The 12,752-nt window shown below is 37.8% G+C and overlaps 1 protein-coding gene across 1 annotated transcript in view; it reads left to right on the top strand.

The window, feature by feature from the left end:
• Positions 1-3,187: 3,187 nt before the first annotated feature.
• The window catches only part of CFAP43 (cilia and flagella associated protein 43), a gene marked incomplete at its 5' end in the record, with an annotated part of 46,791 nt that continues 37,226 nt past the window's right edge, over positions 3,188-12,752 (top strand). Inside the window, 4 exons of the mRNA XM_009573841.1 lie at positions 3,188-3,441; positions 4,245-4,341; positions 7,148-7,315; positions 8,715-8,865. Of these exons, the coding sequence (XP_009572136.1) occupies positions 3,188-3,441; positions 4,245-4,341; positions 7,148-7,315; positions 8,715-8,865 (670 nt within the window). The remainder of the gene's footprint in view (positions 3,442-4,244; positions 4,342-7,147; positions 7,316-8,714; positions 8,866-12,752) is intronic.

The raw sequence follows: 12,752 nt of genomic DNA, 5'->3' as shown, positions 1-12,752 counted from the left end.
GGTCGAGGAGGCCGCGCTGGAAGTGAGGTGGGGGCCGGCCGGGACAGCCCGCGCCCTTCGCGCCTCCACAGACGGCACACATTCCTGAGCCCCTCGGCCCCGGCGGGGTGCTCGGTGTGCTGTCCTGTGCCCCCAGGGCCCAGCTCCTCTCACCCCGGATCAGCTCTGTGCAGCTGTCAGAGAATAGGGCAGGTCTAGCAGGGAAAGGAAGGGAGGCTGCTGTGCTGCGCCTCTGTGTTAAGGCGGCAGGTAGTTGCAGGGGGAGAGGGAAAGAAGCACTTGCACTGCGGCATATAGCAGGGATTGAACTCTTTGCGTTTGGATTAAATTTAGGCTCTCTGCCCTTAGCACAGGGAGGCTATGAAACGGGGAGTAAGTTTTAAGCTGGAGCTTGATGGGTTGGTAAGAAGTGTGGCATGAATCGTTATCTTTTCCAGTGTAGTGGTTCTGGCAGCTCACAATCCTGGCGAACTCTGGAGGCATGCTTTTCTTCTCAGTACCTGGCCTTGTGAAGCCATACAGTTCAGTTCTGTTCATGGCCACATCTCTCTTCTGTTTTACCCAGACCATTTCAACCTCTAGAATTTCCCTGGCTGTTCTGTACCTCCTAAGCCCCACTATCATCCTCTCCTGCCATGGCTCTTAAATTTCCTGGTATTCTAAGTCCTCACTCCTGCCTTTCTCTCTCAGCATCTTAACCTGCATGTCAGAGACTTTTAGATTTCCATTTCCCACAAACATAACCCACACTATATATACAAAAACACATCTCTTCCAGAGCTCTTGGAATCCAACAACTTACTTTTTGGTTCTGAACAGATAGGAGCTGCAGATGAATTAAGCCCTTCTCGCCTTACCTTGGTTGAGACTTTCACAGCAATCTGGGATGTTTAGACATTTTTTTCCTATGTAATGGACAGATGTTTGAACTTCCTTGTCCATTGTAAGTATTTCAGCTGTTTCATCACTGCTTATGGGACATAGATCCATAATTATAGGTGCAGCACTTTTTAGTGGAAAGAAGATTATTTGTTCTAGTAATAGGAGAAACAGGCTTCAGCCTTAACCATTCTGATACTTGCAGAGTAAAAAAGGTAACCATCTGAAGCATGTTATTGCTATTCAGAGGAGGTCCCTTGTGCAAACTGGTGTTACTTGGAAGAGCTGTGACCCAGGTTTTCTGCTTTGTGAAAACACCGTTATGAAATGAAAATATGCAAAATTAAAAAAAGAATTTAAGCCCTATTGAATGTGAAGCAAAGCCCATTTCCATAAAATAGAAAAGTTTAAAGTTTGTCTTTCTTATAAATTAGTGTTAGCAGTAGTAGTATGCATATCAGTTTTAGAACAAAGTGACAAAAATTATTTTGCAATGGGCAGTTGGAATGCTGTGTTCTGTGCCTTCAGAAAACACAGAACTCTGACAAAACTCATGGTTTCATATAATCTGTTTTGTATGAACTAGTATTTTTCAGTGGCAAAATGCTCTGTAAAGAAATTTCCAAGCAACTCTAATTACTTTGCTGCATCTACATTTCACCAGCTGGCAAAGTTTTTGACTGAAATACTCCTGACACAATGTTTATACAGAACTGGGGACAGACACAGCATGGAAAACATGTGGGTGAGCCATGGCTAATTACCTGACTCAGTGTGTACTGCACCAGTCATAGCTGACATCAGATAACAGCCTGAATCCTTGTCGCCTTAAGCATTTACTGGTTGCATAAGGATGATAAATTGCACTGTCATCCCATTAATTTATCCCTGCATACATATTTTCTAGACTTCATTTTTCCTCTGCAAACAGAAGTTAAAAAGACTTCATTTCCACTCATTCAGATCTAGTGTTGCTGAAAAGCACAGAGCTGGTCCTGTGAGCATGTTCATAAAGGTCTGCTTATGTGCCATGGCACATCATACATCTAGTTCTTGTGTAAAATGTCCAGAAAAACATTCATCAGCTGAAATGTCTCCTCTTTGTTGCCATGGTATTCAGTTCATCTGCATGAGCACGTGGTCAGTGTGCTCTCACTCCCCTCTGGCTACACTTACTCCTCTGGTGTGTAGCAAAAGAGGCCAAGAGCAGAAACTACTCAGAAAAGATAACGAGAAGTTATTGCTGGACATAAATATCTTAAGACTAGTCATTTAAAAATGTTCCTCACTATGAGAGTGCTGAGGCTGTAGTAAGAGTACAGAGGATCAGCAGCTGAGCTGATTTTATGACTGACTGATGTTCATGAAAGGAGCGGAAAAACGCTGCTTGCAATTGCAGAGGACAAAGATCTTTTCCAGTAAAATGCTCTTATCTGGAAGAAGAGAAGAGATGGAAAGTTTCTGAATAGAAATTAGAAGAGAAAGTGCTAACAGCAGTGTTGTACACAGAGGATATGTGTTACACTGCTGAAACTTTTCTAACATGGTACTGGCAGACTAAGTTGTGGCTCAGTCAGACATCTTCACTTAGTGGTAAATGCAAATCCCTTTGATAAGAGGACCCTGATGTTTATCCACACACTTTCTGAAAGGTAGAAACATCTGCAGGCAGTTATGAATTTGTTGATACGTTGTAAATCCATAAGCTGACTCCTCTTCAGTGATTTATTTCAGCCCTTGTGTAACACATCCTGTTTACATTGCGAAGTTTTACCATGTTAAAGTACAGGTATCTTTAAAGCAGAACAGTCCTCCTAGTTATGGTCATATAAACACAAGTCATGCCTTTGTATTTTTTATTTTATGGGGATGAGATGAACTATGAAAGTGTAAAAATGTTAAGCAAACACAATTAGGTCCCCAGTTCAGATTGTACCTGTGTAATTCTTTCAGAGTAAAGGTATACTCTATTACTATGCTATACGAGTACAAAAACAGAGCTGTGAACTGGCTAACTTTATTTTTAGTGAAAACTGAAAGAAATATAACCATCTCTCTGTGTTCTTCTGACAGTCCTTTGTGCTCCATCAGGGTAAGATTGACCTTATGTTTTTGGAAACACTGAACTAGTGATCCGTAATACCAGATCTTGAAGTTACTGTGGTTTTGCAGCATTGGTATGAGGATGAGTCTAACATCCCAAGCATCAGTTCAGTGTAACTTCGGTTACAACATTCCGTTTTTCACAGTATTTTGAGAAATGTGTGTCTTTGATTAATGTTTTAACGTTCAGTTGCTCTTTCTTAAGCTGGGTTCAGGGATTCTCAAACAAGAACTTTGGCTTTGTCAACAATCAAACTGTCTGCTACCCTTGTGGCAATTACATCCTCTTCCTGGACATTGAAACAAAGAAGACGACAGTGCTGCAGTGTCAGACTGGCCAGGTGGGAGCCTTTGCAGTGAATGGGAACAGTCAAGTGCTGGCCTTTTCAGACCGGAAGCTGAATCCCATCATATATATCTACACTTTTCCAGAACTGAGTAAACTGGCAGAACTAAAAGGTAGTGATGTGGTAACCCTCCCCGTCACCATTTCATTAAAACAATACTTAAATCATCCAGTTTCTGAAGGATTTTTTTGATAAGACTTGAAAAACAGTGTGACAAGAAACGGTCTCATGACAAGATGCATGGAAAGCAATAGAAGGAATTTTCCACTGCACTACTTTTAATTAGGATCAAGCTAGGGAGGAATATGACAATACAAAATGGAGCTGTTTTAAAGGGAAAACAAATGGAATGAAATGGAATTCACTTTAGGAAAATAGTCAGAATAACAAAAAAAATCATACTGCAGTAGGCTCCCAAGCAGACTGCTGAAAACCACTTTGAGAAATTTGAGATGTGAGAGGAATGAGGGTTCTTGGAGTTAAACTCTGGAGTCTGGGATCTAATGTGCATTTTTGCCTGCCTCATAACATTTCTCTCCTTAGTTAAGTTGCTTACCCTATCCGTGTTTCAGTTTCCTTGCCATTTAAATAAGGATCATACTACTTGCTTATTTCATGTATATGAGTGAAATTATGACTGCAAAGGATTTCAGGGTACTTGGGGAAAAAATACTTTACAAATTCAAGGTATTATGGAAAAAAATTGAAAAAATTCCAAGCAGTGCTACATAGGGAACATTTTTATGATCAAATCAAAACAATAATCTGGAGTGAAGCAAAGGAATCAGGGGCCTGAAGAATGTCTTTGAAGAGCTAAAGTGGATATAAAGGAACTGAGACGAGTACTCTATCTGTGATAGTATACAGTAAAGTCTGGAGTAATTAAAGACCATGTTCTTTATTTTTACATTTCAGGTAATGCTCAGCTGGACTACACCTTACTTGCGTTTAGTTTCACAGGCCCATATCTAGCCAGTTACTCTTCAATCCCAGAATTTGTTCTTTCAGTATGGTAAGAATAAAAAAAAGTTCCCTAATACCATTTACATTTAATTCGTATTTTTGTGTGTGTGCTGTTTTAGCATAAATTAAGTTAACAAATATGGAAGACACACTGGTTGCCTTCATCTCCTTCTTTTTTTCTGATTGATCTTTGTCTGCAAACTTTCTGTACCAAATTTGCTGTTTATTTTCTAGCATTAGTCAGAATGACTGTTACTTTGCTACAGCTATCTTTTACTTCCTTCAAAATTTTGTGTTTTAGAGTACTTCTAAAGTCTTCAGCATCAGTTAATTATCTTTTCACCCTTGGAAGTTGAGTACCATGCTGTTTGTGAAAGAAAGTTGCCTGCTGAAAAGAGGAAAAGCGTTCTAAAGCCTATTTCTACCTTTTTGTCCCCCTGGACTGTTCAGTGGTCCTCTTAATTACTTGTGCTTGATCTTAGTTCTGTCTTACAGTTTTGCTCACTACCACGGGTCACTGGGTTAGAGCATCATTTTCTGCTCATTGTCATGAAAAGAAATATTATATAATATAGTGCAGATACAGAAAGTTAGAGTATTTAATTTTTTAAATTGTTCTGTAAAAATATAATCCTGCTCTTGCCTCCATTGCCAGCAAGCTTCTGTTGACTGTGGAGTCTGAGCACTTCTTCAAAATAAATGGGGAGGGTGGAGTAGGAGGAAGGCAAGCAAGGACATGTAAGGAATATTCTGTATACTCCCAATTTAATGATGAACTCTTCTTGTACAATGATTAGCAAAGAGGCAGAAACTCCTGTAACTTCAGAATTTTAGTAATGGTAGTAGATACTATTACAGATGCCTCTTCTTTATTCCTTATGAAGAAGAATAATGTTTGCTGTGAACTCTGATAGTACGCAGTAGTTCAGGAAGGATGTCTGCATGTATATCACAGTAGAAACCAAAAAGACAGCCTCAGTGGCCTTGGTCATGACAAGACCTTACATGCTTGTCACTTACAGCAGAAATAACACATATGGTCTAATGCGTTCATTGTGTGCACTTAAACAAAAATCCACCATCTTGAAAGACTTCTCTAGATTATTCTTAAAAATGGAAATATCTAGAAATGTTTAAGTCCTTTAAAGTAGTGGCAATTTCCAGGGCCAAACAATTTAAACCTATTTGAATCAGCATGTATATGACTATCAGCCACTAGTTGTCATAAAAGAACCATCCTAGATTCCAGTCAGAAAGAATTTAGTAACAAAATAGAATTACCTTACAATATTAAACTTAGAATTTGTAATAACTTGAACAGAGGTGTGTGAATTCACTGTGAGATCAGGACCTTCATTTTTGCAATTATATTGTGCATTCATTGTAGAAATGTATGAGTACAGATGAAAGAAATTTCAATGTTTAGCATTCTTAATGTGTCATTACAATATGATGATTGCACAGTTCCTGTATTTTAAGCAAATAGTTTGGAATCAGAGGTATAAGAGATGTTGTGAAAGTTATGTCAGTCTCAAAATATAGAAAGCTTATGGATAACTAAAAGCTGCCTTTCATCTGAGATATTTTATCCCTAGATCTTTATTCTTTTCTGTTCAAAGGAGAAGCTTAATGCCAGATTCTTTTTCAGGTACACGTACCATATAGTTTCAGATCTTAATAAATTATCTACTCTAAGAGAGTGTTGGCACTATCTGTTAGGTATGAGATGAGAACATGCTGACAGATCTTTAGAGAGCGCGCTACACTGATATCTCTTAAAGTCGGAATTGCAGCTTATAGCTTTCTGTAATTTTAATGAGAGTTACTGTGTATGTGTGAATACTTCTCATTTTTTGCATATGCTATTAATATTAACCGTTGTCTTGCATCGTGCTCTGTTTCTGTGGGTGAATTTATTACAGGCCAGAACAACAGGATTATACTAAATCCATTTACAGCAGTGTATGCATTTTAGTTGTTTTTCCTCTCAGCAGTAATGACAAATACTAAAGCTATAAACGTTATTTAGATTAACAGTCAGATATATTGTCCAAGAAATTAAGAAACAGTTTTAACCATTTTCTTCAAATGATGTTAATCAGTTCTTGGACAGCACCTAAAAATGCAAATACAGTCAAGAATTAATCTGGATAATGGAGAAATATGCAAATTAGATGGTGAGAACATAAAAGAGGTTACACTGGACAAAAGAAAAGTCAGTGGAAAGCAGATTGTGCTGCTTGTGTCAGCTATACATAGCCCCACACAAATTCTGCCCTGTTTTGTGCTCAAGTTAGTTAATGCAGCCGTACTTGTATGTCTGCATTCACAACACAATTACTGTATTACCTATTAATCCATAGATAATCATGGGCTGACTGTGTTTTATTTCCTAATTGTAATACCTTCCAACTGCAAGCCTGCAAGCATTATAATCCTTGTTTTACGGATTGGAAAAGCAAGGCTGAGGTGTGGGGTGCTGAAGAGTTAGTTGTTTGTGCCCATTCAAGTAGTCAATGATGGAACTGATGAAAAAAAATCCATGTCTCTTGACTCCATTGGTCTTTTCACAAAAGGAAGTGCATGATAATGTTTCTAAAATGTCAGTTTTCAAAATTATTTTACTATTCGATCTTTTTGTAGCAGTAATAACTTTATGTGTGGCTGATTAACCACCTCCTTTTCATTCTGAAGAGGACCTAACTTGTTTGACAGCAGAAATTTTTTGTCAGTGACAAAGTATTTGTTCTCCAAACTTGATCTTGAATGTCAGTCATAATCACATCCAGATCTTTGGCTTGAGTGTTTTTGACTTATTTAATGGATTTGATTTTCTTTTACTCTCCTTAATGAAGGAACTGGCAAGAAAATATCCTCCTGTGCAGTGAGTCTCAGCCGGGGGTAACAGCGACCTCTTTAAGTTTTAACCCTATGAATTGGCAACAACTGTGTTTTGTTAATGAGAGCTCCATTACTATCTGGCATATTGAAAGGAATAAAGATGAGCATCACCTTAAGGGAAAGTAAGTGGAATACTCTTCACGTTAAGAGAAAAATCTAGAAGTATATTTTAATAACTAAGACTAGCAACTTACATCTATTTGCAAAGAATCCAGTTTAGTTCACTTAGCAATTGCAATCACTAATTGCTAAATAACAACCAGTGTGAATCTAGCTAGTCAATCAAGTGAACTGAATTTATGATTTCATTTCTTAGCACTCCCATGTCCAGATTATGCACATCATGAAGCTAATACTAATCAGCTGCTTTGGCAGCCTCTATCAAAAGCTGCGTGAAAGAATTAAGGTAGTGCCTGGACTGCTTTCCTGCAAGTGGCTATGTTGAGCATTCCTTGTATAGCTATGAAACCACCAAATTTGGATCAAGTTGCTTCCTAGTAAGCACAGTTAAACAATATGTTGTTGTAATCACAAATTGTACCAAAAGCAGTATCAGTTTGCTGTGTGATTTCCAGCTTGTGTGGCCAAGTTACAGGTCCAGAGGGGGTGGCTCTGTCAATGCAATTCACTGAGCACAGCAAACCTAGAATTTATTTATGCTAAAATGTTTTTGAGGCTGGTATAAAAGTAGTATGTATCATTCAAGTTGGAGTCCTTGAAGTATAACACCTATGCTGTTTCAGTAGCAGCTACTCTACAATTCCCAAGTGTGTTTAGTCTCGTTAACTATGAATATAACCAACACATTGTCACTGACACAGTTATGCTAGTGAAAGTATAGACAAGGCCTTAATTTGCGATCTGAAAAGAATACTGAAGAGGTTTTTGCCTTTTGTCATTGTAGAGTACACATGTGAAAATACATATATACTCCATACTTTTCATTCCGTTCAATAGAGGTTAAACCTCCACTGAGAATTGTTTATTTTACATAAATTTTTTCCAACTCATAAATCAACATAGTTTGTAAACTATAGAATCCTCAACTTGTGCATTGTAACAGCCACTCATACACCAATTACTAGAGTGCCACAGGCAAATACTACTACTAATTTTTCATCAACGTTAAACTTTCTGCAAATAAACATTAAGCATGAATCCTCACAGCATATGCAAGTTAGGTGTGTGACTTTGTTAATCCTTGTTGATAAGAAAACAGTAGCATAGGATAGTTGTTTATGCAAGGCAACAAGAAAAGACACTGAGCTAGAACGTGGCAATCCATTTCTGCCAGTTAGGAACATTCCTCTTTTGTAGTAGAATTACTATTACTTTTCAGTGAAATGGTGTGTGCCATGTAGAATGATTGTCTACAACAATCCTCCATTACTCTTGCAGAAGTAAAGCCCGTTAACTGACTTAGTGTCTCAAAGTTTTGAAAACATGGTTCTCAGTTTTGTATCAGCATTTACTATTCATAATATTTCTTTTCCTCAGACAGTGTCTCTTGCTTTTTCACAGCCCTGTGAAACTCCCTGATGGACAAGGGTCCGTGAGTCCTCATGAGGATTTGTTTTTCCCAGTTTCTTGTAGTGAAGATCCGTACCATGGCCCTGATTTGCCAGTTTCAGCCATTGCTGGACTGGTAGGAGATGAAGCAGAAACATTCATGGTAGTTGCTGATTTTTTTCCTTTTTACTATTTCAAGTCATTATACTTTTTGTGCAAATAGGTGTTAATAAATTAATAATTTTAATGTCTGTTGAACAGGTACAACCCAGTAAATAGATCTGTTGTCTCAACAATATTTTTGAAATCCATTTTGACGGGAGATTTACAAGACATGTTGCTACTGCACAGTGCAGTACAATGTAGAGATTTCTGACACAGGTCCTAGCATAGTAATATATCTGTGCAGTGGAGGTACTAATCTGTATCCCAGAAGCAGTATAAGCATGTCAGGATTTAACCATGCCCAAGCTAATACGACTTTTTCAAACCTTGAAGACCTATTCCCATGCTAAACTGATAGTAACCTTCAGATATCCTTACTTCCCTTTGAGATTTGTTTTCTTTTTGACTCTGAAAATGTCTCAAGCTATGGAAACATTGAAGGCTTTATTCCAGACAGCAACTCCTGCTTCTGAAATACATTCCCATACCACTGTCAGTATTGGACCTGCCCATTTGTCTCACTTGTATTTGATCATTTACTTGTTAGCCTCCCTTGAGTTGCCTCTTTTGAGAGGCATCAAAAGTGTTCTCATTTTGTTTGAAATTTACTTTCACCTGACTACCAACTAGAAGTATCTGCCAGTGTGAAAACATTTAACTTGCAAATCTGGGATTCTCTTCTAAGATTAAGAGACCATCAATTCCTATTTGGTGGCTTGTGATATATTAGACACCAAAATTACCATGCATAAGATGATACTAGCATTACACTACCTCTTTTCAATGGACAAATGTGAGTTCTGTATTACCAGATTAGTATACCACAGGTTTCTGCAATAAACTTTCTTATAAAGCAGAATAAGAAATAAAAATAGGGAATGGTACTTTCCTGACCTCATCCTCTTTTCATGGCTTCATGCATTCAGATTCACAGAGGTTTTTAACTGTGTAACTGCTGATGTCCTTGGTTTCCAGGACAATCAATAAATACGAACAAACATCCTGTACTGATGCTGATTACACAAGCTGCTTATATTTCAGATCACTCAGAACATAGAAAATGAAGATAATGTATGCTCATCAGGGGCATTGCCTTTTTCTTCTGCCTTACTGCCTCTTATATTATGTGCAGATGATGAACTGCATAAAACACTTTGTTCTTTACATAATGTTTACATAATCTTTACATAATTCACTGTAAAGTGAATTATGAGAGGTATTGGGGAAAAAACCAATTGCCATATTAGGTCTGTGAGGCTTAATAGAATTTGTCTGTCCTTGAATGGATGCTATTCCATTCAGGAATGGTAGGTTCTTATGCTTGAACTTGCAGAACCATATAATGAACTTTTCCACACGGAAAAGTTTATGCTTTCAACCATACTAGATACCACTATAGGGTCTTTGCATTCCCAACTGCCTTTAGAAAAACCTGTATTTCTTTTTAGCATCTTCAAGGTGATTATGTTCTCCTTACACATAGAAATACTCCTGGAGTAAGAGTAGGTTGTTCTACTAGTCTTTGATGAAGATTTCCTTTTCTTTCAAATTACATGGTAAATATTTTGATAGTTATTTACTGTCCAAATTCCCTAAATGGGTGTATTTTGGTTGTGAATATTGACAAGGTAATGAACAACAGGATGTTTAGAAATGAAAGTTTTTTGCAGAAATACAAGCTGTTGTTCCTTTTGTTGTTGTGGTGGTATGTTGTTTCCTGTATACTAAATTGTGAGGTGCTACATTCACAGCTTAGCACTGGGAGGCACTGAATCAATTTCTGGCATGTTTTCATCTTGCTCCAGACTGTGATAGCTGAGTAATTTTTGCAGGACTTGCATTTATTGTCCCTTACAGCACTAATTCTCCCCTCCATGCATGCCTGTGTACATATGCTCCATCTCTAACCTAGCAGAAAAACTGAGCCACTAGTAGATCTTGTAACCACCCACACTGGGGGGGAATCGCACGCATATGTCTTGTCAGGTTAAGCACCCCCTTCCAGCACCCCAACATGGAACATACAGTTTTGGCAAAGTAATTCCTGCACAAGTTGATAGGAATATACTTGATGGAGGAGATGCTTCTTTGAAATACTGTTTTATCAAGATACTTATGTTGAAAAGTCTCTAATGTAGCAACCTTGAGAAAGATTGAAATGACTGAACTTGCTGAGTTCCTCAGATATCAAGATATCTTTGGACTACAGTTGCTGTAAAGGACCAAGCTGTACAAAACAGAGGTGCTGTAACTACCATTCTTCACTGTCTTTATAAATTGACAGGCTGCTGCAGTAGATTTATCAATGGTTACTATCACTGGTGATTTGTATACCATTGCAAATGTCCGTGAGCAATTATCTGGCTCTGGCCAGATCTGTGCCTCGACATTTGTAAATACCTTGGAGTTATTTTCCTCTTTACTATCATCAATGCTTTTTTAATTAGTAAAAGACAACTTGCTTTTCCTGTAGTGGTTAATGAGGTGCATTCAGTTGAATGCAGTGGGAATAGTATCATGCCTGACGAAGCTCTCCCCATCTCCACAGAATTCAACAGAAGAACTTTTGTTCTTTATCACTAAATCTAAGTCAGTTGAGATCAATGTTTTTCACGTTGATGTAAGCATCCGAAGTGGAGAACCATTTATTTAGACTATTATTTAAAGGAGTTGTCCTCAACCTGTAGTCCATGGTCCTTGGAGGATGTAGCCCACTCCTAAGGAATGTGTGAGAGGCAAGTAAGAAAAGCGAGCCCATTGCCAGTGCACTTGTTTGCTTCTTTGAAATGTGTTAGGGTTCCATACTCCAGAACAAGATACTGAGGCTGGGTATGTACCAAAGTGTAACCACAATGGGGCAGCAGAGTGAAAGGAATTGAAATATCCTACAGCTTTCAATCCTTTTCTTTCTTGCATTAGATTGATTTAGTTTTGTTTCAATATTTCTTATATTTGAGACCTGAGTTTTCTGAATATGCTTTACCATGACAAGACCACTTGACTCCACTTCATCCCCAGTACCAATTTTATTCCACTGTCTTTTTATAAAGCTTTTCATGACAAGGATCCATCATGGATTTTTTTCTCTGAAGAGGTGCTACTCAAAGGGAGAGAAGTTCAAAAAAAGACGGCATTATTATTATTATGCACCACTGTACCAATGCACAGTTCAAGATGCAACCTGGTTTGGGATTTACATAATCTTATCCTAGGATTAGCATATTTTATCTAGTTTATGTGTAAAGACAGTCATGACAGCAGGTACAAAGGAACATTACAGAAGTTGTCTTTACACAGGAAGCTTCTGATTCACAGTAATTCAGTTACAACCTTCCCAAAGATTTGTGATGTTCAGGCCTCATAAAATCAGTGAAAATGCCTGTATTAAATGTTTCTCATTAAATGGGTGATGTAAAGCCCCATTTGTTATAGATTTATTACTGTTAGTCCTATTTGATTTATAAAGTAAATATTAATATACTTTATTTCTGTAACATATTCCCCTGAAAAATTCAAAATGCTTTGTAAGCATAAATAAGTTACTTACCCAGAATCATATAGCAAGTCCTTGGCATATTTTACTAATGAAATCTAGGTACTTACGAATCTCTGTCCTATGTTTTCATCAGAAGTCCATCCATATTTCCTCTTTTTATAGAACCTTTAGTGAGACAGCAGGTGTTTTATAGAATTATAGACTCTTCTTTTTTTTCATCCATCATATTGTCTAGTGTTCCTCACCACTTCTGCTCATATGCATGGTTCTTTGAATCCTCTTTTTTAAAAGTTCTCCCAAGGTTTTCTTATATTTCGTTCCCCTCTCCCCCTCGCCAAATTCTTTTCAATCTGTTTCTTTCTATCATGGTATTTATATTACCCCTATTT

This window comes from Fulmarus glacialis, unplaced genomic scaffold, assembly GCF_000690835.1.
Source record: "Fulmarus glacialis isolate BGI_N327 unplaced genomic scaffold, ASM69083v1 scaffold13883, whole genome shotgun sequence".
Lineage (NCBI taxonomy): Eukaryota > Metazoa > Chordata > Aves > Procellariiformes > Procellariidae > Fulmarus > Fulmarus glacialis.
Note: the sequence above shows the minus strand (reverse complement) of the source record. Positions and strands in the feature narration are given on the sequence as shown.